This window comes from Pleurodeles waltl, chromosome 11 (genome assembly GCF_031143425.1).
Source record: "Pleurodeles waltl isolate 20211129_DDA chromosome 11, aPleWal1.hap1.20221129, whole genome shotgun sequence".
Taxonomy (NCBI): Eukaryota; Metazoa; Chordata; class Amphibia; order Caudata; family Salamandridae; genus Pleurodeles; species Pleurodeles waltl.
This window is the reverse complement of record NC_090450.1, coordinates 808355860-808383225: the sequence shown is the minus strand read 5'-3', so window position 1 is coordinate 808383225 and position 27366 is coordinate 808355860. Positions and strand designations below refer to the sequence as shown.

The following is a 27366-nucleotide window of genomic DNA, read 5'->3' as shown; positions in this document are numbered from 1 at the left end:
CTAGAATCAACAGGCCGAAACACATTGACCACATCAAAACCAGCCTGATGGACAAGACAAGAGATACAATTTGGTTGGGTACCACTGCTGTAAATAATCAGAGACCCTGAATATGTATCTCTTTTAGATGGTCCTTTCTCTTAGGCAGCCTACCTATGGATGGTACAAAGCCCTAATAAAGGAACTGACAGTCGCCAGTGTACTGCATTGCCTTGGCAAGAATTGTGCATTACTTAAGATATAGGTAACTATTCTTTATATAATAATTTGCATGATTTTTTTGTCTCAAGGTAAATGTGAAATTTTTTATGGTTCTTGCAAGATAAACAAAGCATAGTAATAATATCCAATTTATAAGAAATTTGTTGGAAAGTACTCAAATAGGAACATAATAATCCTTACCGATAACAATAGAAAAGTTACTTAAGCACTTGAATTTGTACAGCTAGAGCTAACTGCATTTTGATATGGTGTTTTATATGTATCCTAGGCTCTAGAAGGGACATGGCCTCAACCCTATTATGTTCCTGTCTGGACAAGGGTCATCATATCCCTGATTGGCTGAAGAACACAAAAAGTTGGCCAGAAGAGGGGATGTCTTTCACCTTGTTCTTGTAAAACGTAAGCACATCAAGGAAGTGCAATGAATTGTTTGCTGACGTTGTGGGACCTTGTCCTTAGTAAAGAGGAAAAGGGGCTCTTTCACAGTAAATGCTTGCATCTCTCCCACCCTGCGTGCTGAGGAAGTGCTAAGGATAGCAATGTGTTCAAATAAATTAACTTTAGATGCGCTCTGTGGATCAGCTGAAATGGAGGCAGTGTGAGCTGGAAGACATCATGCGACGCCGCTAACAGATCGAACAAATATTCTCCGTCATCTTCGGAGGCTTATCATGGTTTTTGGACACTTTTTTCATTTCATGTTACTTTACCTTCTAAAACATTACGCCATCGGAGCTTAACAGTACAACTTGATACTTCCACAATTTGGAGCCTTGAAAAAGTCAATTCTGATGAAACATGTGTCAGATGTTTTTCCGAATATGAGAAGGCGGTTGTTTTTCCAAATATGAGAATTGTATTGGCCTATTGACACCGTGCACATTTTGTCTTACTGGGTCAGGTGATGTTTTTCCTGAGACACCACAGAGGAATACATTGAAATCTCTACGTATCTGCGATGTGCCGTGGTTTTTCTTCTTCTCATAAACCAGCAGTGTGAGCTGGCACAGGACAATATTAATCTACCAGGGCACTCGTGGGCACTATACAAAAGGAAATGCTCATAAATCTCGTTTGTAAATTAGTTTATGATTCTCTGTGAGAAAAGAGTGGCTTCTGTTCTTCAAAATCATGAGATTGCTGCCAGATGGACTCATACTGGCAAGTATTTGTTGTCTAAGCTCAGCAAATATGGAAGTTTTTGCTGGAGATATATAGTCACTGGATGGAATAATTTGGATGTGCACGAAAACCCAGAAATGCTTCTACTTGGTTTTATGTGCCTTTATGGTTGCTGGTGACTGGAATTGCACCCAAAAGTTTTTACCTTCTGCTGACAAATACAAATGTCAAAACTCTACTGTAGGTCATTAGGTACCATGCTGTAAGGCACAATGAGAGAAGGCTGTGGTGGTGTATCTCTCGGTTATGCCTGGAGAAGAGCCTCAAGTCTATCATCAATGGAACTACTGGGAGTACAGATAGGTTCAGGAGCTTGGTGAACCAGTACTGGTGTGGGCAGGGCAATGAGAATCAGACTACAAGGTTCACCTTCGAATTCCTCAGGACCCTGGGAATCAGGAGAAACTATACAAAAATGTATTATGAAAGTATGTTGGATCATTTGATCAAACGGGCATTGACCATGGTTGCCAAACCCCATTGACGTAACACTGGTATTTCCTGTATCTTTGGGTGGCAAACAAGTCCAGTGTGGTGCAATGTCATTTGTGGAAGATGTAGCCCACTTGATTTTGGTAGAGCTCCCGCTTGTGGCAACAGTGTTCGATTGTTGTGGCATCCATGGAGGTGCTCCACAGCAATGTCCACTTGGTGGGAAAAAGCCCATTGCCACAGCATCTACCTCTCTTCCAACAGATCCAGGCTGTCATCCCTCTCTGCATGCTACTGTAAAACATGGTAGTCATGGTGTCGGTCCTAATGAGTACTGCTTGACTTTCAAGTCTTGGGAGGAATGCCTGTGGATTCACTCATATGGCACAGAGCTACACAATATTAATATGGAGCTTTTTTCCCAGTCTGACCAGAAACCTTTGGTCAACAGCTCCTGCATGTGAGCCCCCCTCAGCCCTCCATGGATGCATCCACTGCGAGCACCACTCTGTCCGAAGATGGATAGAACGTGAACATGGCACTGAGATACAAGTGCCTGCTTCAGATGACTTAACACGGACAATGTCATGCCAGGTGCTTTGATCTTGCTTCATATATTCCATTGGCTGCCCAGTTCTTTCTGGACTGGCTTCATTGGGAGTTTGCAAAAGGGATCAAGATCTATGCATGATGACCTCAGGCCCAACAGAGATTTGTACTGCCTCACCATGACCGACTGTTTGACAGAGAAGGACTTTGCCATGGATTGAAGCTTCAACAGTCTGCCCCACCAAAGGAAAAGCCTTTCCGAGCCACAGAAGCTTTGTCTGTAGTTCTGTAGAGGATTTGTCAGTGTTCAGTTTAAGTCCTAGCTTAAAAAAAAAACTGATGCAGGTGATGGTGGAAGCCTTTGCTGCTTCCTTTGATAGCACCTAAATGAGTCAGTCACCCAAGTACGGGTACACTTGAAGACCTGGCCATTTGAGTAAGGTAGTAACCGGCGCTAAGCATACGGTAAATATTTGTGATGTTGATTTGAAGATGAATAGAAGTACCTTGAATTGGTAATACTGCCCCAACACTGAAAAGCTGACGTAGTTCCTGTGCTTCTAGTGGAAATATGTATCCTTAAGATTCAGGGACATTAGATAACCCTTTCTCTGGAGCATCAGAAGGTCTGCTTGGAGCATTACCATGCAAAAGATTAGTTATTTAAGTAAGTTGTTAGGTTCTCTGCAGCCCAGAACAGGTATCCACTGTCCTGTTTTCTTCCTTATCAGACAGAATCTGAGGATAAAACGCCCAATTTCTCTAGGATTTGAGAACTGTCTCTACTGCACCCTTGAGAAAGAAGAGCCTGACAACAGGGAACGATTTAAGCATGTGATTCTACAAATAATTCAGTGATGGAGAATACAAAATTATTATTGGCATTTTGAGAGATGGCTTCAGATACACAATGACGAAAAGCTCATTGGCGCACATTCAATGCCTGGATATTGCCTAAACCCCATTCTCTTTAACACGAACAATTTATCAGCTTGTCTAAACAAAGTATCTCGCAGTAGAGAGTGATAGAGCAATATGACAGAGTTACCCCCTTGAAAGCCTGCAAGTGGAATTATAGTTTTGTTAACAAAACCAGACCATATAATCTCAATGTGCGAAGAACTCACCAACTTATTAACCCGCAGCTTTGAAGAATTGAATTTAAAGACATCTGTTTTCTTGTCTAGTGGTTTAATAGTGAACTGAAAGACAGCAAAAAGTAAATCATCAAAACATTTGCAAAGGGATCACATTAAAAATCATCTTGCCCAATGTTAAAGCATACAGTGGACCGTTTGCACACAACGAGAGACACTGGGGAGAAAGCCCAAATACTTCAGCGTGCAAAACGAAAATATTGTTTACCAAGTAAGCATCTGTTTGTGGCATGTAATGCTGTAGATTCACATTTAGCATAAGTATGCCATCTAGTGTTGGGCTTGGAAGTGTGCAAGTTGTTTTTCTTCAAAGAAGTCTTTTGAGTCATAAGGTATAGTGACTCCTCCTCTTGCTTGACACGCACACAGTCCTTGGCTCCACTGTTAGATTTTCCGCTTGGCGGGTGAGGGTGGAGTGCAAAGGAGCATGTATCCCTGAGATATGAACATGCAAAAATAGTGTATTGTATAATGTAGATAATAGCAACAAACGTGTCTGGGGAGGAGTGTGGGGGCATGTGAATCTACAGTACTATGTGCCACAAACAGATGCTTACTGGGTAAGTTACAATTTCTGTTTGATGGCATGCATGGCTGTAAATACAGATACTTAACATAGACTGTAAAGCAGTTTTTCCAATTGAAAGCGGTGGTTAAGTTTTGTGGGTTGCAATTGTTTGAAATAACATGCATAGAACTGCTTGGTCTGCATTGGCAGTCACAAGTACATTGCCTAAAACGGCAATGGAGGCTCCCTTTTTCGAGTAGAGTAAGCCTTTAGAGGGATAAGTAGATTTTGTTCAACTTTAATATAACAAGTTTGGATGCATTTCACAGTCCAATGTGAAATGGTTGCTTTAGAGATGGTCCTTCCGTCATGTGGTTTTGAGAATGCAACAAAGAGTTGTTTTGTCTTTCTGAATGATTAAGTTCTGTCAATATAATACATGAGAGCTCTTTTTACATCCAGTGTGTGTTAAGCTCTTTCCACAATGAAATTGGGTTGTGGAAAAAAATATATACTGGTAACTCAACAGAATGATTTAAGTGGAACTGTGAGACCACTTTTGGAAGTAAGTTAGAGCTGGTACATAGTACCATTTTGTCTCTATGAATGTGGAAGAATAGTTCTTCCAAAGTTAATGCCTGAAGCTCACTGACACATCCGAGTGAAGTGACTGTAATGAGAAAAGTAACTTTCCAAGATAGCAACTGGAGAGGGCATGAGTGTAAGGGTTCAAATGCAGGACCAATTAACCTTGTTAGCACAACATTGAGGTTGCAAGCTGGTGTTGGAGGGACCCTAGGCGAGATAACTCTTTTGGGGCCCTCCAGAAAAGCTTTGATAACAGGAACTCTGAATGCAGAATTTTGTTCCCTGCTTTGGAGGTATGATGCTACTGCATCTAGGTGCAGTCTTATGGAAGTGAAGACTAAACCAGAGGTTTGTAAATGGAGAAGGTAACAGACAATGTTTTGAGGCTTTGTTGTTAAAGGGTTAATGTCATTTGAATGACAATAGTGAACAAAATCTTTCCACTTTGCCAAATAGCAGTGGGTCTTCTTGCCTCTTTAAGAATATCCATGCACTGTTGAGGTAGATTTATGTATCCTAATTCTAAGACCTTGTAGGAAGTTGGCTCTGTATGTGCTATTTCAAAGTAAGGAATAGCATGCACAGAGTCCAAGGGTTCCTCTTAGAGGTAAAATAGTGGTAAAAAGAGATAATACTAATGCTCTATTTTGTGGTAGTGTGGTCGAGCAGTAGGCTTATCCAAGGAGTAGTGTTAAGCATTTGTTGTACATACACATAGACAATAAATGAGGTACACACACTCAGAGACAAATCCAGCCAATAGGTTTTGTTATAGAAAAATATATTTTCTTAGTTTATTTTAAGAACCACAGGTTCAAATTTAACATGTAATATCTTGTTTGAAAGGTATTGCAGGTAAGTACATTAGGAACTTTGAATCATTTCAATTGCATGTATACTTTTCAAGTTATTCACAAATAGCTATTTTAAAAGTGGACACTTAGTGCAATTTTCACAGTTCCTGGGGGAGGTTAGTTTTACCAGGTAAGTAAGACACTTACAGGGTTCAGTTCTTGGTCCAAGGTAGCCCACCGTTGGGGGTTCAGAGCAACCCCAAAGTTACCACACCAGCAGCTCAGGGCCGGTCAGGTGCAGAGTTCAAAGTGGTGCCCAAAACGCATAGGCTTCAATGGAGAGAAGGGGGGTGCCCCGGTTCCAGTCTGCCAGCAGGTAAGTACCCGCGTCTTCGGAGGGCAGACCAGGGGGGTTTTGTAGGGCACCGGGGGGGACACAAGCCCACACAGAAATTTCACCCTCAGCGGCGCGGGGGCGGCCGGGTGCAGTGTTAGAACAAGCGTCGGGTTCGCAATCGAAGTCAATGAGAGATCAAGGGATCTCTTCAGCGCTGCAGGCAGGCAAGGGGGGGCTTCCTCGGGGAAACCTCCACTTGGGCAAGGGAGAGGGACTCCTGGGGGTCACTTCTGGAGTGAAAGTCCGGTCCTTCAGGTCCTGGGGGCTGCGGGTGCAGGGTCTTTTCCAGGCGTCGGGACTTAGGTTTCAGAGAGTCGCGGTCAGGGGAAGCCTCGGGATTCCCTCTGCAGGCGGCGCTGTGGGGACTCAGGGGGGACAGGTTTTGGTACTCACAGTCGTAGAGTAGTCCGGGGGTCCTCCCTGAGGTGTTGGTTCTCCACCAGCCGAGTCGGGGTCGCCGGGTGCAGTGTTGCAAGTCTCACGCTTCTTGCGGGGAGCTTGCAGGGGTCTTTAAAGCTGCTCCTTTGGATAAAGTTGCAGTCTTTTTGGAGCAGGTCCGCTGTCCTCGGGAGTTTCTTGTCGTCGTCAAAGCAGGGCAGTCCTCAGAGGATGCAGAGGTCGCTGGTCCCTTTGGAAGGCGTCGCTGGAGCAGAGTTCTTTGGAAGGCAGGAGACAGGCCGGTGAGTTTCTGGAGCCAAGGCAGTTGTTGTCTTCTTGTCTTCCTCTGCAGGGGTTTTCAGCTAGGCAGTCCTTCTTCTTGTTGTTGCAGGAATCTAATTTTCTAGGGTTCAGGGTAGCCCTTAAATACTAAATTTAAGGGCGTGTTTAGGTCTGGGGGGTTAGTAGCCAATGGCTACTAGCCCTGAGGGTGGGTACACCCTCTTTGTGCCTCCTCCCAAGGGGAGGGGGTCACAATCCTAACCCTATTGGGGGAATCCTCCATCTGCAAGATGGAGGATTTCTAAAAGTTAGAGTCACCTCAGCTCAGGACACCTTAGGGGCTGTCCTGACTGGCCAGTGACTCCTCCTTGTTATTCTCATTATTTTCTCCGGCCTTGCCGCCAAAAGTGGGGGCCGGGGCCGGAGGGGGCGGGCAACTCCACTAGCTGGAGTGTCCTGCGGTGCTGTGACAAAGGGGTGAGCCTTTGAGGCTCACCGCCAGGTGTTACAGCTCCTGCCTGGGGGAGGTGTTAGCATCTCCACCCAGTGCAGGCTTTGTTACTGGCCTCAGAGTGACAAAGGCACTCTCCCCATGGGGCCAGCAACATGTCTCTAGTGTGGCAGGCTGCTGGAACTAGTCAGCCTACACAGACAGTCGGTTAAGTTTCAGGGGGCACCTCTAAGGTGCCCTCTGGGGTGTATTTTGCAATAAAATGTACACTGGCATCAGTGTGCATTTATTGTGCTGAGAAGTTTGATACCAAACTTCCCAGTTTTCAGTGTAGCCATTATGGTGCTGTGGAGTTCGTGTTTGACAAACTCCCAGACCATATACTCTTATGGCTACCCTGCACTTACAATGTCTAAGGTTTTGTTTAGACACTGTAGGGGTACCATGCTCATGCACTGGTACCCTCACCTATGGTATAGTGCACCCTGCCTTAGGGCTGTAAGGCCTGCTAGAGGGGTGACTGACCTATACTTGCATAGGCAGTGAGAGGCTGGCATGGCACCCTGAGGGGAGTGCCATGTCGACTTACTCGTTTTGTTCTCACTAGCACACACAAGCTGGCAAGCAGTGTGTCTGTGCTGAGTGAGAGGTCTCCAGGGTGGCATAAGACATGCTGCAGCCCTTAGAGACATTCCTTGGCATCAGGGCCCTTGGTACTAGAAGTACCAGTTACAAGGGACTTATCTGGATGCCAGGGTCTGCCAATTGTGGATACAAAAGTACAGGTTAGGGAAAGAACACTGGTGCTGGGGCCTGGTTAGCAGGCCTCAGCACACTTTCAATTGTAAACATAGCATCAGCAAAGGCAAAAAGTCAGGGGGCAACCATGCCAAGGAGGCATTTCCTTACACAACCCCCCCCCCAAAACGAAAGAGGATGAGACTAACCTTTCCCAAGAGAGTCTTCATTTTCTAAGTGGAAGAACCTGGAAAGGCCATCTGCATTGGCATGGGCAGTCCCAGGTCTGTGTTCCACTATAAAGTCCATTCCCTGTAGGGAGATGGACCACCTCAACAGTTTTGGATTTTCACCTTTCATTTGCATCAGCCATTTGAGAGGTCTGTGGTCAGTTTGAACTAGGAAGTGAGTCCCAAAGAGGTATGGTCTCAGCTTCTTCAGGGACCAAACCACAGCAAAGGCCTCCCTCTCAATGGCACTCCAACGCTGCTCCCTGGGGAGTAACCTCCTGCTAATGAAAGCAACAGGCTGGTCAAGGCCATCATCATTTGTTTGGGACAAAACTGCCCCTATCCCATGTTCAGAGGCATCTGTCTGCACAATGAACTGCTTAGAATAATCTGGAGCTTTTAGAACTGGTGCTGAGCACATTGCTTGTTTCAGGGTGTCAAAGGCCTGTTGGCATTCTACAGTCCAGTTCACTTTCTTGGGCATTTTCTTGGAGGTGAGTTCAGTGAGGGCTGTCACAATGGATCCATATCTCTTCACAAACCTCCTGTAGTACCCAGTCAAGCCAAGGAATGCCCTGACTTGAGTCTGGGTTTTTGGAGCTACCCAGTCCAGAATAGTCTGGATCTTGGGTTGGAGTGGCTGAACTTGGCCTCCACCTACAAGGTGGCCCAAGTAAACCACAGTTCCCTGCCCTATCTGGCATTTGGATGCCTTGATAGAGAGGCCTGCAGATTGCAGAGCCCTCAAAACCTTCTTCAGGTGGACCAGGTGATCCTGCCAGGTGGAGCTAAAGACAGCAATATCATCAAGATAAGCTGTGCTAAAGGACTCCAAGCCAGCAAGGACTTGATTCACCAACCTTTGGAAGGTGGCAGGGGCATTCTTTAGACCAAAGGGCATAACAGTAAACTGATAATGCCCATCAGGTGTGGAGAATGCTGTTTTCTCTTTTGCTCCAGGTGCCATTTTTATTTGCCAGTACCCTGCTGTCAAGTCAAAGGTACTTAAGAATTTGGCAGCACCTAATTTGTCTATGAGCTCATCAGCTCTAGGAATTGGATGGGCGTCTGTCTTGGTGACAGAGTTGAGCCCTCTGTAGTCCACACAAAACCTCATCTCTTTCTTTCCATCTTTGGTGTGAGGTTTGGGGACTAAGACCACTGGGCTAGCCCAGGGGCTGTCAGAGCGCTCAATTACTCCCAATTCCAGCATCTTGTGGACTTCCACCTTGATGCTTTCCTTAACATGGTCAGACTGTCTAAAAATTTTGTTTTTGACAGGCATGCTGTCTCCTGTGTCCACATCATGGGTACACAGGTGTGTCTGACCAGGGGTTAGGGAGAAGAGTTCAGGAAACTGTTGTAGGACTCTCCTACAATCAGCTTGCTGTTGGCCAGAGAGGGTGTCTGAGTAGATCACTCCATCTACTGAGCCATCTTTTGGGTCTGATGACAGAAGATCAGGGAGAGGTTCACTCTCTGCCTCCTGATCCTCATCTGTTACCATCAACAGATTTACATCAGCCCTGTCATGGAAGAGCTTAAGGCGGTTCACATGGATCACCCTCTTGGGGCTCCTGCTTGTGCCCAGGTCCACCAGGTAGGTGACCTGACTCTTCCTTTCTAGCACTGGGTAAGGGCCACTCCATTTGTCCTGAAGTGCCCTGGGAGCCACAGGCTCCAGAACCCAGACTTTCTGCCCTGGTTGGAACTCAACCATTGCAGCCTTTTGGTCATACCAAAACTTCTGGAGCTGTTGGCTGGCCTCAAGGTTTTTGCTTGCTTTTTCCATGTACTCTGCCATTCTAGAGCGAAGGCCAAGTACATAGTCCACTATGTCCTGTTTAGGCTCATGAAGAGGTCTCTCCCAGCCTTCTTTAACAAGAGCAAGTGGTCCCCTTACAGGGTGACCAAACAGAAGTTCAAAGGGTGAGAATCCTACTCCCTTCTGTGGCACCTCTCTGTAAGCGAAAAGCAGACATGGCAAGAGGACATCCCATCTCCTTTTGAGCTTTTCTGGGAGCCCCATGATCATGCCTTTTAATGTCTTGTTGAATCTCTCAACTAAGCCATTAGTTTGTGGATGGTATGGTGTAGTGAATTTGTAAGTCACCCCACACTCATTCCACATGTGTTTTAGGTATGCTGACATGAAGTTGGTACCTCTGTCAGACACCACCTCCTTAGGGAAACCCACTCTGGTAAAGATACCAATGAGGGCCTTGGCTACTGCAGGGGCAGTAGTTGACCTAAGGGGAATAGCTTCAGGATACCTAGTAGCATGATCCACTACTACTAGGATATACATATTTCCTGAGGCTGTGGGAGGTTCTAGTGGACCAACTATGTCCACACCCACTCTTTCAAAGGGGACCCCCACCACTGGAAGTGGAATGAGGGGGGCCTTTGGATGCCCACCTGTCTTACCACTGGCTTGACAGGTGGGGCAGGAGAGGCAAAACTCCTTAACCTTGTGGGACATATTGGGCCAGTAGAAGTGGTTGACTAACCTCTCCCACGTCTTGGTTTGTCCCAAATGCCCAGCAAGGGGAATATCATGGGCTAAGGTCAGAATAAACTCTCTGAACGACTGAGGCACTACCACTCTCCTAGTGGCACCAGGTTTGGGGTCTCTGGCCTCAGTGTACAGGAGTCCATCTTCCCAATAGACCCTATGTGTTCCATTTTTCTTGCCCTTGGACTCTTCAGCAGCTTGCTGCCTAAGGCCTTCAAGAGAGGGACAGGTTTCTTGTCCCTTACACAGCTCCTCCCTTGAGGGTCCCCCTGGGCCTAAGAGCTCAACCTGATAAGGTTCAAGCTCCAAAGGCTCAGTTCCCTCAGAGGGCAGAACTTCTTCCTGAGAAGAGAGGTTCTCTTTTTCTGACTGTGTTGCAGTTGGTTTCCCAACTGACTTTCCTTTTCTCTTGGTAGGCTGGGCCTTTCTTCCAGACTCCAGCTCTACTTTTTCACCCTGTGCCTTGCATTGTGCTCTTGTTTTTACACACACCAGTTCAGGGATACCCAGCATGGCTGCATGGGTTTTTAGTTCTACCTCAGCCCATGCTGAGGACTCCAGGTCATTTCCAAGCAGACAGTCTACTGGGATGTTTGAGGAGACCACCACCTGTTTCAGGCCATTGACCCCTCCCCATTCTAAAGTTACCATTGCCATGGGATGTGCTTTAGTCTGATTGTCAGCGTTGGTGACTGTATAGGTTTTTCCAGTCAGGTATTGGCCAGGGGAAACCAGTTTCTCTGTCACTATGGTGACACTGGCACCTGTATCCCTCAGGCCCTCTACACTTGTCCCATTAATAAAGAGCTGCTGCCTGTATTTTTGCATGTTAGGCGGCCAGGCAGCTAGTGTGGCTAAATCCACCCCACCCTCAGAGACTAGAGTAGCTTCAGTGTGGACCCTGATTTGCTCTGGGCACACTGTTGATCCCACTTGGAGACTAGCCATTCCAGTGTTACCTGGATTGGAGTTTGGAGTGGAACCTTTCTTGGGACAGGCCTTGTCTCCAGTTTGGTGTCCAGGCTGATTACAGCTACGACACCAGGCCTTTTTGGGATCAAAGTTTTTACCCTTGTACCCAGGATTGTTTTGTGAAGAGGCTCTGGGGCCACCCTCCTGTGCAGGTTTTTGGGGGCCTGTAGAAGACTCTTTACTATTTTTATTTTTGGCTGTCTCACCACCTTTCCCCTGGGGAGGTTTTGTGACCCCTTTCTTTTGGTCACCCCCTGTGGAAGTTTTGGACACCCTTGTCTTGACCCAATGGTCCGCCTTCTTTCCCAATTCTTGGGGAGAAATTGGTCCTAGGTCTACCAGATGCTGATGCAGTTTATCATTGAAACAATTACTTAACAGGTGTTCTTTCACAAATAAATTGTACAGCCCATCATAATTACTTACACCACTGCCTTGAATCCAACCATCTAGTGTTTTTACTGAGTAGTTGTAAGGAAATGCCTCCTTGGCATGGTTGCCCCCTGACTTTTTGCCTTTGCTGATGCTATGTTTACAATTGAAAGTGTGCTGAGGCCTGCTAACCAGGCCCCAGCACCAGTGTTCTTTCCCTAACCTGTACTTTTGTATCCACAATTGGCAGACCCTGGCATCCAGATAAGTCCCTTGTAACTGGTACTTCTAGTACCAAGGGCCCTGATGCCAAGGAAGGCCTCTAAGGGCTGCAGCATGTCTTATGCCACCCTGGAGACCTCTCACTCAGCACAGACACACTGCTTGCCAGCTTGTGTGTGCTAGTGAGGACAAAACGAGTAAGTCGACATGGCACTCCCCTCAGGGTGCCATGCCAGCCTCTCACTGCCTATGCAGTATAGGTAAGCCACCCCTCTAGCAGGCCTTACAGCCCTAAGGCAGGGTGCACTATACCATAGGTGAGGGTACCAGTGCATGAGCATGGTACCCCTACAGTGTCTAAACAAAACCTTAGACATTGTAAGTGCAGGGTAGCCATAAGAGTATATGGTCTGGGAGTCTGTCAAACACGAACTCCACAGCACCATAATGGCTACACTGAAAACTGGGAAGTTTGGTATCAAACTTCTCAGCACAATAAATGCACACTGATGCCAGTGTACATTTTATTGCAAAATACACCCCAGAGGGCACCTTAGAGGTGCCCCCTGAAACTTAACAGACTATCTGTGTAGGCTGACTAGTTTTAGCAGCCTGCCACAAACCGAGACATGTTGCTGGCCCCATGGGGAGAGTGCCTTTGTCACTCTGAGGCCAGTAACAAAGCCTGCACTGGGTGGAGATGCTAACACCTCCCCCAGGCAGGAATTGTCACACCTGGCGGTGAGCCTCAAAGGCTCACCTCCTTTGTGCCAACCCAGCAGGACACTCCAGCTAGTGGAGTTGCCCGCCCCCTCCGGCCAGGCCCCACTTTTGGCGGCAAGGCCGGAGAAAATAATGAGAAAAACAATGAGGAGTCACTGGCCAGTCAGGACAGCCCCTAAGGTGTCCTGAGCTGAGGTGACTCTGACTTTTAGAGATCCTCCATCTTGCAGATGGAGGATTCCCCCAATAGGGTTAGGATTGTGACCCCCTCCCCTTGGGAGGAGGCACAAAGAGGGTGTACCCACCCTCAGGGCTAGTAGCCATTGGCTACTAACCCCCCAGACCTAAACACGCCCTTAAATTTAGTATTTAAGGGCTACCCTGAACCCTAGAAAATTAGATTCCTGCAACTACAAGAAGAAGGACTGCCTAGCTGAAAACCCCTGCAGCGGAAGACCAGAAGACGACAACTGCCTTGGCTCCAGAAACTCACCGGCCTGTCTCCTGCCTTCCAAAGATCCTGCTCCAGCGACGCCTTCCAAAGGGACCAGCGACCTCGACATCCTCTGAGGACTGCCCCTGCTTCGAAAAGACAAGAAACTCCCGAGGACAGCGGACCTGCTCCAAGAAAAGCTGCAACTTTGTTTCCAGCAGCTTTAAAGATCCCTGCAAGCTCCCCGCAAGAAGCGTGAGACTTGCAACACTGCACCCGGCGACCCCGACTCGGCTGGTGGCGATCCAACACCTCAGGAGGGACCTCAGGACTACTCTAAGACTGTGAGTACAAAAACCTGTCCCCCCTGAGCCCCCACAGCGCCGCCTGCAGAGGGAATCCCGAGGCTTCCCCTGACCGCGACTCCTTGAATCCAAAGTCCCGACCCCTGGGAGAGACCCTGCACCCGCAGCCCCCAGGACCTGAAGGACCGGACTTTCACTGGAGAAGTGACCCCCAGGAGTCCCTCTCCCTTGCCCAAGTGGAGGTTTCCTCGAGGAACCCCCCCCTTGCCTGCCTGCAGCGCTGAAGAGATCCCGAGATCTCTCATAGACTAACATTGCGAACCCGACGCTTGTTTCTACACTGCACCCGGCCGCCCCCGCGCCGCTGAGGGTGAAATATTGTGTGGGCTTGTGTCCCCCCCGGTGCCCTACAAAACCCCCCTGGTCTGCACTCCGAAGACGCGGGTACTTACCTGCAAGCAGACCGGAACCGGGGCACCCCCTTCTCTCCATTCTAGCCTATGTGTTTTGGGCACCACTTTGAACTCTGCACCTGACCGGCCCTGAGCTGCTGGTGTGGTGACTTTGGGGTTGCTCTGAACCCCCAACGGTGGGCTACCTTGGACCAAGAACTGAACCCTGTAAGTGTCTTACTTACCTGGTAAAACTAACCAAAACTTACCTCCCCCAGGAACTGTGAAAATTGCACTAAGTGTCCACTTTTAAAACAGCTATTTGTCAATAACTTGTAAAGTATACATGCAATTTTTATGCTTTAAAGTTCCTAAAGTACTTACCTGCAATACCTTTCGAATGAGATATTACATGTAGAATTTGAACCTGTGGTTCTTAAAATAAACTAAGAAAAGATATTTTTCTATACAAAAACCTATTGGCTGGATTTGTCTCTGAGTGTGTGTACCTCATTTATTGTCTATGTGTATGTACAACAAATGCTTAACACTACTCCTTGGATAAGCCTACTGCTCGACCACACTACCACAAAATAGAGCATTAGTATTATCTCTTTTTGCCACTATCTTACCTCTAAGGGGAACCCTTGGACTCTGTGCATGCTATTCCTTACTTTGAAATAGCACATACAGAGCCAACTTCCTACAGTAGTCTACAAAGTCAACCCAGGTCTGGCTCGAGGATTTTTGAGCCCCCCTGAATCTAATCCTATACTCCTCAGTGGAGAATCCAAAGCCCTCAATCAGGGTACCCTTCATGAGGTCATAAGATTCTGCATCTTTTCCAGAGAGTGTGAGGAGTCTATCCCTACACTTTCCTGTGAACATTTCCCAAAGGAGAGCACCCCAGTGAGATCTGTTCACTTTTCTGGTTACACAAGCCCTCTCAAATGCTGTGAACCATTTGGTGATGTCATCACCATCTTCATATTTAGTTACAATCCCTTTAGGGATTTTCAACATGTCAGGAGAATCTCTGACCCTATTTATGTTGCTGCCACCATTGATGGGTCCTAGGCCCATCTCTTGCCTTTCCCTTTCTATGGCTAGGATCTGTCTTTCCAAAGCCAATCTTTTGGCCATCCTGGCTAGCTGGATGTCCTCTTCACTGGAGTTATCCTCAGTGATTTCAGAGTTGTTGGCCCCTCCTGTGAGGGGACCAGCATCTCTGACTATTATTTGGGGAGTCAGGGCTTGAGAGGCCCTGTTCTCCCTAAATAGGACTGGTAGGGGGGAATTTTCCTCCAAGTCACTATCTTCATCCTCTGTGTTGCCATCCTCAGAGGGGTTGGCCTTTTCAAACTCTGCCAACAGCTCCTGGAGCTGTAGTTTGGAAGGTCTGGGGCCCATTACTATTTTCTTTATTTTACAGAGTGACCTTAGCTCCCTCATCTTAAGATGGAGGTAAGGTGTGGTGTCGAGTTCCACCACATTCATCTCGGCACTAGACATTATGCTTCTAAAAGTTGGAATACTTTTTAAGAATCTAAAACTAGTTCTAGGTTCTAATTCAAACTTTTACCAAACGTTTAAACTCTAAAAGAAATGCTAACAGGGACTAACACAAGGCCCTAGCAGGACTTTAAAGAATTTAGAAAACTTTTCAAATTGCAAAAATCAATTTCTAATGACAATTTTGGAATTTGTCGTGTGATCAGGTATTGGCTGAGTAGTCCAGCAAATGCAAAGTCTTGTATCCCACCGCTGCCACCAATGTAGGAAGTTGGCTCTGTATGTGCTATTTCAAAGTAAGGAATAGCATGCACAGAGTCCAAGGGTTCCCCTTAGAGGTAAAATAGTGGTAAAAAGAGATAATACTAATGCTCTATTTTGTGGTAGTGTGGTCGAGCAGTAGGCTTATCCAAGGAGTAGTGTTAAGCATTTGTTGTACATAGACAATAAATGAGGTACACACACTCAGAGACAAATCCAGCCAATAGGTTTTGTTATAGAAAAATATATTTTCTTAGTTTATTTTAAGAACCACAGGTTCAAATTTAACATGTAATATCTTGTTTGAAAGGTATTGCAGGTAAGTACATTAGGAACTTTGAATCATTTCAATTGCATGTATACTTTTCAAGTTATTCACAAATAGCTATTTTAAAAGTGGACACAGTGCAATTTTCACAGTTCCTGGGGGAGGTTAGTTTTACCAGGTAAGTAAGACACTTACAGGGTTCAGTTCTTGGTCCAAGGTAGCCCACCGTTGGGGGTTCAGAGCAACCCCAAAGTTACCACACCAGCAGCTCAGGGCCGGTCAGGTGCAGAGTTCAAAGTGGTGCCCAAAACGCATAGGCTTCAATGGAGAGAAGGGGGGTGCCCCGGTTCCAGTCTGCCAGCAGGTAAGTACCCGCGTCTTCGGAGGGCAGACCAGGGGGGTTTTGTAGGGGACCGGGGGGGACACAAGCCCACACAGAAATTTCACCCTCAGCGGCGCGGGGGCGGCCGGGTGCAGTGTTAGAACAAGCGTCGGGTTCGCAATGGAAGTCAATGAGAGATCAAGGGATCTTTTCAGCGCTGCAGGCAGGCAAGGGGGGGCTTCCTCGGGGAAACCTCCACTTGGGCAAGGGAGAGGGACTCCTGGGGGTCACTTCTGCAGTGAATGTCCGGTCCTTCAGGTCCTGGGGGCTGCGGGTGCAGGGTCTTTTCCAGGCGTCGGGACTTAGGTTTCAGAGAGTCGCGGTCAGGGGAAGCTTCGGGATTCCCTCTGCAGGCGGCGCTGTGGGGACTCAGGGGGGACAGGTTTTGGTACTCACAGTCGTAGAGTAGTCCGGGGGTCCTCCCTGAGGTGTTGGTTCTCCACCAGCCGAGTCGGGGTCGCCAGGTGCAGTGTTGCAAGTCTCACGCTTCTTGCGGGGAGCTTGCAGGGGTCTTTAAAGCTGCTCCTTTGGATAAAGTTGCAGTCTTTTTGGAGCAGGTCCGCTGTCCTCGGGAGTTTCTTGTCGTCGTCGAAGCAGGGCAGTCCTCAGAGGATGCAGAGGTCGCTGGTCCCTTTGGAAGGCGTCGCTGGAGCAGAGTTCTTTGGAAGGCAGGAGACAGGCCGGTGAGTTTCTGGAGCCAAGGCAGTTGTTGTCTTCTGGTCTTCCTCTGCAGGGGTTTTCAGCTAGGCAGTCCTTCTTCTTGTTGTTGCAGGAATCTAATTTTCTAGGGTTCAGGGTAGCCCTTAAATACTAAATTTAAGGGCGTGTTTAGGTCTGGGGGGTTAGTAGCCAATGGCTACTAGCCCTGAGGGTGGGTACACCCTCTTTGTGCCTCCTCCCAAGGGGAGGGGGTCACAATCCTAACCCTATTGGGGGAATCCTCCATCTGCAAGATGGAGGATTTCTAAAAGTTAGAGTCACCTCAGCTCAGGACACCTTAGGGGCTGTCCTGACTGGCCAGTGACTCCTCCTTGTTATTCTCATTATTTTCTCCGGCCTTGCCGCCAAAAGTGGGGGCCGGGGCCGGAGGGGGCGGGCAACTCCACTAGCTGGAGTGTCCTGCGGTGCTGTGACAAAGGGGTGAGCCTTTGAGGCTCACCGCCAGGTGTTACAGCTCCTGCCTGGGGGAGGTGTTAGCATCTCCACCCAGTGCAGGCTTTGTTACTGGCCTCAGAGTGACAAAGGCACTCTCCCCATGGGGCCAGCAACATGTCTCTAGTGTGGCAGGCTGCTGGAACTAGTCAGCCTACACAGACAGTCGGTTAAGTTTCAGGGGGCACCTCTAAGGTGCCCTCTGGGGTGTATTTTGCAATAAAATGTACACTGGCATCAGTGTGCATTTATTGTGCTGAGAAGTTTGATACCAAACTTCCCAGTTTTCAGTGTAGCCATTATGGTGCTGTGGAGTTCGTGTTTGACAAACTCCCAGACCATATACTCTTATGGCTACCCTGCACTTACAATGTCTAAGGTGTTGTTTAGACACTGTAGGGGTACCATGCTCATGCACTGGTACCCTCACCTATGGTATAGTGCACCCTGCCTTAGGGCTGTAAGGCCTGCTAGAGGGGTGACTGACCTATACTTGCATAGGCAGTGAGAGGCTGGCATGGCACCCTGAGGGGAGTGCCATGTCGACTTACTCGTTTTGTTCTCACTAGCACACACAAGCTGGCAAGCAGTGTGTCTGTGCTGAGTGAGAGGTCTCCAGGGTGGCATAAGACATGCTGCAGCCCTTAGAGACCTTCCTTGGCATCAGGGCCCTTGGTACTAGAAGTACCAGTTACAAGGGACTTATCTGGATGCCAGGGTCTGCTAATTGTGGATACAAAAGTACAGGTTAGGGAAAGAACACTGGTGCTGGGGCCTGGTTAGCAGGCCTCAGCACACTTTCAATTGTAAACATAGCATCAGCAAAGGCAAAAAGTCCGGGGGCAACCATGCCAAGGAGGTATTTCCTTACAGACCTCATGAGCCAGATTGCAAGATTGAGAGATGTGGGGTTTGGATGCCTTATAGCGCCCTGGTTTTGGGTCAAAAGATCCTGCCAGCTGGGAAGTACCTGGTGTGAAACTACTGAAAGATCAAGTAGTGTGGTGAACCATGGCTGTCTGGCCCATTTGGGAGCCACCAGGATGAGTGTCAGAGAGCTCTGCCTCAGTTTGTGAATCCCAAACAGAAGCAGTGGGAGAGGTGGAAAAGCATAAGCATATATCCCTGACCAACACATCCATGGTGCACTGCCCTTTGACCATGGGAATCTGGAAGCTAAGTTTGGGCATTTGGTGTTTTCTGCTGTGGCAAACAGGCCTATATCTGGGAGACACCACTGTAAGAAGAACGGGTGGAGGTCTTGTGGGTTGAGCTTCCACTCGTTGGCTTGTTGCTGTCTCCTGCCGAGGAGATCTGTAAAATTGTTGTCCACTTATGGTAGGTAGTTTACTAAGACGTGAATGTTGTTTCTAAGAGCGAACCTCCATATGTTCTGGGCTACATAAGATAGCTGAGGTGCAGGCCACCCAGGAACCAGGTTCTCCCCCTGTTTTTGCAAATAATACATGATAGTAATGTTGTATATTTTGATAAGAACCACTTTGCACTGAGATGGGGGAAGAAATGCTTTCAGTGCCAGATGTAGATGAGTTTTTCTGGGTGACCATTGTCCCTGTACAGTCAATTCCTTTGAGTGAGCTCCCCAACCAGTGAGTGATGTGTCCATTGTTATAGTCCTCTGCGGAACTGGGTCTAGAAAAGGCCATCCCTTTAGAAGATTGTTGGAATTCCACCATTGCACAGGAAATAGTGGCAAGCTTGATGGCTGATCAAGACTAGATCCTGTAGCTTACCCTCCACTTGTGTCTATTGATGCACTAAGTATTCTTGCAATGGATGCATATTGAGCCTAGCAAGAGGTACAATGGCTATGTATGATGCCATGATACCCAAGAAGCACAACTGTTCTCACTGTTATCTTACAGTGAGGATAAAATTGTGGAATAAGTGTTCTGAAAGATTGACTTCTTGCAGCTTTGGGATAAGCTATCCCCATGTGTGAGATGAGGATGGCTTCTAGGTAAGGTTGTAACTGAAGGGACTGCAGGTAAGATTTCAGTGCACGGACTGTGAAACCTAGTTGGTGAAGTAGGTTTATGGTAGTCTAAGTGAAAACAATTTTGAGGAGTACTGCTTTTGATGGGGCAATCATCCAGGTAAGGGAAAACGTGGATGTTTTGCCTGCATAAATGAGCTGCTACTACTGCTAGGCAGTTGGTAAACACCCTAGGGGCTGTGGTGACACCAAATGGAAGCACTTTGAACTGAAAAAGCTGTCCACTTAGCATGAATCTTAGGTATTGATGATGTGCTGGGGGAGTTGGGATGTGTAAGTAAGCGCCCTTTAGGTCCAGTGCAGTCATGAAGTCGCCTTGTTGTAGCAGCTGTATGACATACTGAACTGTGACCATGTGGAATTGCTCTAAGAGAATGTACCTCTTTAGGTCGATGATCAGTCTATTGCCTCCTTTTGAAGCACAGCTTGCACTTCCACTTTGAGTAGTTCTCAGGGGTCCCCTTTACGTTGTAGGGTGCTGGGGAGGCAAGGTCACTAGAAACACCAGCAGTATAGTTTTACCTGCCCTGGGGCATCCGGCTGCAGAGCTGGTGGATGGGTCAGGTGCCTAGCTGTGGCAAACTGGGCTTCTTTGCAGATGCCACCACTTTTTGCCCCTATTTAAACTGCTAGATGGTGGTTTTTGGACTCTGTTAGTGTACTGAGGCCTGCTAACCAGGCCCCAGTACCAGCACTCTTGCCCCTAAAATGGTATGTTGAATTGCACAGGCTAAGATTGGCAAGCACCTTAGCATCACCCCTATGGTAGCCAGGGTACCCAGGACAACGGTGGTAAAGGGGGTATCAGGGTTAGAGCACTGATTGTGCCACGCTGTGTACCCCAAGTAAAAGTAAGACTGCAGCGCTGCCATGTCAGCCTGCAGCTCGAGTGAGACTCTGCCCACACCAGGAGCAGGCAGAGCCCCTGTTACTGCCCATGGACAGGTCAGTCACCCCTAAGGCAGGTCCTCTCTAGCCCCGGGGGCAGGGTGCGCTGCTCTATGAGGGAGGGCACATGTGCATGAACACATATGTCCCCATGCTGGCATTTAAACTGCAATGCTGGCACGAGGAACAGGAGGTCTATTGGATAACAGGGGCTGGCATCTGACCACTGCTCAGATGTCCATCTCGGCAATGGCCCAGCAGAATCGCTAGTATTTGCTATCAACCACTGTGCTTTTTAACCCTGAACATGATGCCCATGTTTAGGATTAAAAAGCAGATGCCCAGGTGGCACCTTTAGAGGGTCCCCACCAAGTTACCCAGTCATGTACTGTTCTGACGGGCTCTCCCGAGCCGCTGCCGCCACAGAAAGAAGTCTACCCTCCTGTTGATGGTGCTAGCACCTTGGCAGGACGTAAGACAAAGGGGCCTGGGCAGAAAGGAAGCCACACCTCCTCCCTTCCAGGCTGGCTAGTGAGAAAAGCATCAGAGCGGTGAGCCTCTAAGGGTTCACTCACCTTTAATGTGAAAGTAGTTGTCCCCCCAGTGGAGGACAAAGCTTTCCTGCCCTGCCTGGCCAGGCAGGCAAGAAATTAGATATGCAGGAGGCATGCACCTTCCTCAAACTAGCCACACCTTTGAGGGTGGGCTAGGAGGTCTGAAAGGCCAAGGAAGGGTCCTGCCATCTTGGTAGACCCCTAGGATAGTGGGTTCTGGGAAGAAAGTGACGTACTCCCTACAGGAAGTCATCACTGCAGGGGCAGACAAGCCACAGGGAGAGTAGCCCACTAGCCACTGTCTCTCACACCCTTAAAAGCCCTCTAAACCATGATGACTTGCTGTCAAGGCTTTTTTGACACTGAGCCGTGGTTGGGTGTTTCAGAATTAGCTGGTCGGTGCAGACCAGGTCTCGAAGGCAGTGTTGGCCCAACAAAAGTCTTTGTCTTATGAGAGGGGGTGAGTCTCTGCTGCTATTGGCTGAGTTCGAAGTGGAGGGGGCACAGTCCTCATGGATTGCTGCCCTGGAGTGATGCCTTGTGACTATGTCTGACCGGGAGCTGTTAGCAGGAGAGATGTTGAACTTCTTCTACAGCCAATGGATAAGCCCCCACCTCGAGTTGTGGATCCTTTGAACCGAAAAGGGCCAGTGTATCTTCGATGCTCTGTTGAAACATTTGTAATCTTCAAGCCCTTTGATCTCTCAGTGTCTATTTAGATCAAAAAGACAGACCTGTGGACCTCACAAGTTGCCTCCTGATGTTCGGGAGATAATCACAGGTGTAGGTCTGTGTCTGGAAACTTGGTTTGACACAAAGGGCAGAATCAAAAGGGCATCCTTTCCATCATCAATCGGACGTCCGCTGGGGAGAACGTTGAAGAGATGGTCTGCCCCAATAGGTGAAGGCCCAAATGGGTTGCGGTCAAATCAAACCTCTCAGATGAATTTGGCGTTGATGGTGTATGGAGGGAAACTGTAATTGAACCGCAATCGAAAACAAAAAGAATGAAAGAGCCCAACAACAGTATTGGCCCGTAGCAGAGGAGCACAAGCCCGAACCCAATGGCAGGAAAAAAACTATTTAACAATGGAGTCGAGGACCATTTACATTGCAAGCAAGAGGAGGAATCACTATACCTAATGATTCAAAAGACTTTTTCAAAAACAACTTGCACACTTCGGAGCCCAAAACTAGTAGGCAGACTTATGCTAAGCATGTGTTTCTACAGCCACACATGCCATGAAACATCTATTAACTGAGAGGCCACGCTTCCCATGTCAAGGTCTTTTATCTACCTGCAGTTAGTATTTCCATAGTCCAGGTTTCCTTCACCAAACTCTCATCGCTGCACTAGCCTAACTTCAATAAACCTAGCAAAAGTTAAGACTAAACATTTAAAAAAATGTTCAAAGATCCACAAAGTAAGCATTCTTGTTGCCTGGACCCAGGATTGGGAACGAACTGCCTTTGGCACTCATAAGTCCAGTCGCTCTTTAAACATTTCAGAAAACAACATAAAAGGCACATGCATGTGATTCCTGCTCCAAACCACCTCATTCTTCCCGACACTGAGCTCATATATCCTGCTCAACCAGTTCTCACTTTATAGCCATATGACCATAACCTGCATAACGATCTGCCGCGATGCGCAATTCTATTAATAGTTGATAAATGTTTCACATCACTATGTACATCATAGAGAAGTCATACTCTATTATGTAAAATGCCCCCTCATGCTACATACTGCACCCTGGTAAACCAAGAAGGATGTCTATTATCTAATGAAAATACAATATCTGTCACTTACATTACAATACCAGTCACCAAAATTTGGAGTGCCCAAGCCCGCAAACTCTATGTGACACATTAGGGACATGTATGACTTAAGCTTTACATGACAAGCTTATAAAGAATCCTTTGGTGGAAGAAAAGTAAGAAATACAGCAATAACAAAAGTACAGCAAGAAAAGTTCAGAGAAGTAACCACACTTGTAGGACCCCTTTATCAATGGCGGGTTTGCCTTCCGCTGGAAGAAGAACTTTTACCTCCTTATCGCTGTATGAGATGTTACGAATCTCATTCCAGGGAAAGGAGATTTTTGCTGTTAATCTGTTCTCTGTGTCATAAATGTGGAGTCCAAGGGCGTCAACACCTAGTAGAAGTTCAGTTCCCTTTTTATTCTGTGAAGAAGAGAAAAGCCATTAAAAATGTCATTGATCCTTAGTCTTCCACAACTGCAAGCAACATCGAAGAAGTTGACTTAATTGTTACTCAGCTACAAGCCTATAAGAAAATTACAAAATAATTTAATAAGGTTTACATTAGCACAAAACCACTTTACATAATATGATGGATGAAATGCTTGAATGAATCTAAGCCCGGGTAATTACTCCTGGATGCATTTTAGATCATTATTCTATGATCACTATATCACTACTACAGAGAAGGAAAAAGAGTTGTAGTCCGCAAAATAAGTGACTGTTCAGTCTTTACTGTCATATGCCCACTACATGGAAACACAAGCAACACTAGGAGTGTTTTGGCCAATTTTGTTACTCACTAATAAGGTGCAACTTGAATCTTACAAGTCAGTGAGTTACTGGTTTGAGTCCTTCGGCACAGTAAGCTATGGTGTCTTTTATAGACGGGCAAATAATGATTTGCGGATGGCAGGTCCCTGTCTGTAGTGGTAAAGTGAGCAAAAAAAGAAAACCATTGGCAAAGCCAATACATAGGTGTCACCTTTGGTTCTTATTGACTTTGACAATGCTGTTCTGGCCATGCTTTACAGCATCAGGAAGATGCTGTACAGCATTGCGAAAATTATATTTAGAAAAGGAAAAGAAATAAGGCCCAAACAAAAGGTGCAACAATGTAGCCATAGCATTTTGTGAGAACAGGCCTGTTCTATTCCGCATGCAAGCCTACATGAGACAGGTGCCTTTTTTTTTTATTTCATCAATTGAAGATGGATTGGTAAATAAAAAAAGAAGCAGAACTAGTGCAAAAGAGCTTTTAAGGCGGACTAGTGAGAAAGAATATGTGCACTGCATATAGGTAGAACAGTTGTTCTTCCATTTTGTATGTTCATCGCCATGTGTTTGTTATTGTCCCTTTTGCTTCAACTTAAATTCATAATTTCAGATACACAGATGTGAAATAGGAATGTTCCAATAACTGTTTTTGCTGGCTAGTCCGAAAAATGAGAGGAAACCTGCTCATAAGATAGGGACATGTGTAGCACAGGTTCCGACCACTAGTACAAAGGTCGCTGAAGGTGTACACTTCCGTACGTAGGTGTCAACTGTCAAAACTTTTACCTGTTAACTGTTTGCATGCACTGATGATTCCGCTTGCACCCTGAATTACAATGAAAACTGCTTTGTATATATATCTGTGTGCTGGTTGCACCAGGCAGAGTGTGGTATGAAGCTTCCGGCTTCGCATCTCTCAGTTCGAACTTGCAATAAACTGTCTTCACAACTATGGCTATTTGTGGTTTCCTCCTTGACGGTACCTAATTTGGGCTTTCACTCGTCCAGGATCCACCATGTGAATCCAAGAGGACTATAAAAGCCGGTGTCAAGAGGCCGGTTGGAGAACCAACTGACTTCAAAGTACATACCCACAGAAGGGAGTGTGTTTCCCCTGGTCGCAGTCTGAGGGAATCATCGGTACCCCAAGACACAATGTTGATTACGCTGGATCCAACAAACCTGAGACACACAGTCATCGAGACCAGGTAAGGTGTGTCAAGTCTGTGTGATAAGTAGTATTGTTGTTCTATCAATAGATACTTTCTACTGCAGAGACACAGACAGTTGAGTTTTAGAGTTCAAAATGGGTAATTGCTCGTCCAGGGGAGTGGACGAAGCACAACCATGTCTCAGTGTTGGGCACCACTGCATGGGAAATGATGACAAAACAGGGCATTGTATGGTTTTCAAAGCAATGGCATGAATATACTTCTCAGGAAGTTTCATTACAATTACCATTAAATGGTACATTCGACTTTGATAAACTGACCTATTTGAGAGAATGCATGTGTACTTTAGGATGAAAAAAGTATGACTGTTACATTTTTACGTCCTGAACAAATGGTTAAAATTTGCAAGACAGGGGGACAGTAAGGAAAGGTTAAAGACAGAGGGAGCCAAAGTGAGAGCCTATGAACAAGTTAAAAAGAAAGAGGGTGAGCACATGTTGAGAGACATTGCTTTGAAACAAGAGGAAATTTTTCCCTTGCAGACGGTGATACCATCCGCCCCCATGATAGAAGAGGATAAGCTGAGAGAACGGTTGTTAGGAAAAGGAGTGAGGGGAAAAACCCCTCCGTAAGTGAGGAAAATAAAACAGGGAAAGGAAAAGTACATGAGGAAGAGAGTAAGCGAACATTTAAAATTAATAGAAATTTCACAAAAAAGGAAGTGAAGGATATGAAGACATTTGAAGTGAAAGTAATAGATGTGACAGAATAACACAGGGAAATTGACTTGCCATTATTTTTCAACCCGTCCATGCAACCCCAAGCCTTGCAATACCTGAATGTTGAATTGTGAGAAGCCAGAAAAAAATATAAGATGTGTGAATGATTGGACGTCAGTGCACCTCTATTTTTAGCATCTAGTTACACAGATATGGAGGGACAGATCAAGGGGTTATTATCAGAGAGGACCAAGGGCAGAAACGTAGCAAATATTTAGGTCATGGTTCTTCTCCTATGCAGACGCCTGGACCAGGAGCGCCCAATTTAAAGATACTCAGAATAGTATGGATTCCACAAACGTATTCCAGGATCCCCTAAGGGAGGTATCTGGATTTGATGCTACCAAGCTTCTCTTCCATGTTCTATGGAAAAAACTGGAACTTTTGTCCTTTTCAAAGGAATACCCCAATATTAGGGATAACTCCGATGAATGGTATGCGAGAACAGAGAAGATAGTGTGCATAGTTTTACTAACTTTAGAGAGTATTGTACAAATGTTTTCTTACATTTTGCCACCTGACATCTGGAGAAGGCGTAGATTTGAAGATAGACCTGATCCAGAGATTACATGGAGCGAAATAGAGAACATGAGCAACACCCAAGAACAAGACATGGGTAAAGTTTTGAAAGAGATTTCCACCTTACCACCTAAATTGTTAACTAGACTTCAGCACATTGTGCCCAGCAAGAAAATACATTGGCAAAAGGTTAATGCTTGTAAACAAAGTATGGATGAAAACTTGTCTTCCTATTTCTCTAATCTGCAGAAAGTATTTTCTGCACATGGCGGGATGGACACGCCTGATAAATGAGCAGAACAGGCACTGTCAATTTGTTTAGTTCATGGGCTACAGGAAGAGATAAAGAAACGCATTAACCTTCATCTATATGAACCCACTTGGGGTGTAAGGCCCCTAACAATAGCCCAATATTATGAGGACAAAAAAAAAAAGCTCAGGAAGATGCCTCAAGAGACAAGAAATAAAAGGGCTTGAAGAGTAAAGTGCTACTGTAACCACTACAGAGATGCAGAAGAGGATGAGGCATGCAACAGGGTAGTAAGGGAGGAAACAAAAGTTATTCATCACCACATGAGCGATGTTCAGGGAGGCAAACGGACAACAGATGCCACCACTATAAAAGTCCAGACTACTGGATACGAGAATGCCCCCAACTACAACATATGCCCAAGGGCAGTCCGCTCGGAGAGGAAAGGGACAATAGGGAAATGATAATACCAACAGATGTTCCTGCAAACTATCAGAATACAGATTTCTTTCAGGACAGTTTTCAGAATACCTTTGATAAATGGCACATGATGGCAATGACCTTGCAAGAATATATTTATGGTGATGAGGAAACGGTGGCTATCCCAGTTGACCACAAGGGTTCCTACATAGAGGTCAACGAACAAGCGGAAGAGATAAAGGGCCTGATTTAGATGTTTCTGTAACAGTCTCGCTGTTGACTTTGACTGAAAACCTGTTCACCACCGCAACGGTCCGCCCGTCGTATTTAGATGATGGAGGCCTCTAGGAAGTTGGCTCTGTATGCACTATTTCAAAGTAAGGAATAGTATGCACAGAGCCAAGGGTTCCCCTTAGAGGTAAGATAGAGGCAAAAAGAGATAATACTAATGCTCCATTTTGTGGTAGTGTGGTCGAGCAGTAGGCTTATCAAAGGAGTAGTGTTAAGCATTTGTTGTACATACACACAGGCAATAAATGAGGAACACACACTCAGAGACAATTCCAGGCCAATAGGTTTTTGTATAGAAAAATATATTTTCTTAGTTTATTTTAAGAACCACAGGTTCAAATTCTACATGTAATACTTTGCATGAAAGGTATTGCAGGTAAGCACTTTAGGAACTTTGAATGATCACAATAGCATATATACTTTTCAAGTAAAACACATATAGCTATTTTAAAACTAGACACTTAGTGCAATTTTCACAGTTCCTAGGGGAGGTAAGTAATTGTTAGTTCTTGCAGGTAAGT

At 46.4% G+C, this 27366-nt stretch overlaps 1 protein-coding gene across 3 annotated transcripts in view; it reads right to left on the bottom strand.

The window, feature by feature from the left end:
• NF2 (NF2, moesin-ezrin-radixin like (MERLIN) tumor suppressor) overlaps positions 1 to 27366 on the bottom strand; it is a 468843-nt gene that overhangs the window by 337591 nt on the left and 103886 nt on the right. For all 3 annotated transcript variants that reach the window (XM_069214589.1, XM_069214587.1, XM_069214588.1), the window contains exons 8-9: positions 22926 to 23060; positions 3513 to 3587 (exon numbers count right to left, since the gene is read on the bottom strand). In XM_069214589.1, the coding sequence (XP_069070690.1) occupies positions 3513 to 3587; positions 22926 to 23060 (210 nt within the window). The remainder of the gene's footprint in view (positions 1 to 3512; positions 3588 to 22925; positions 23061 to 27366) is intronic.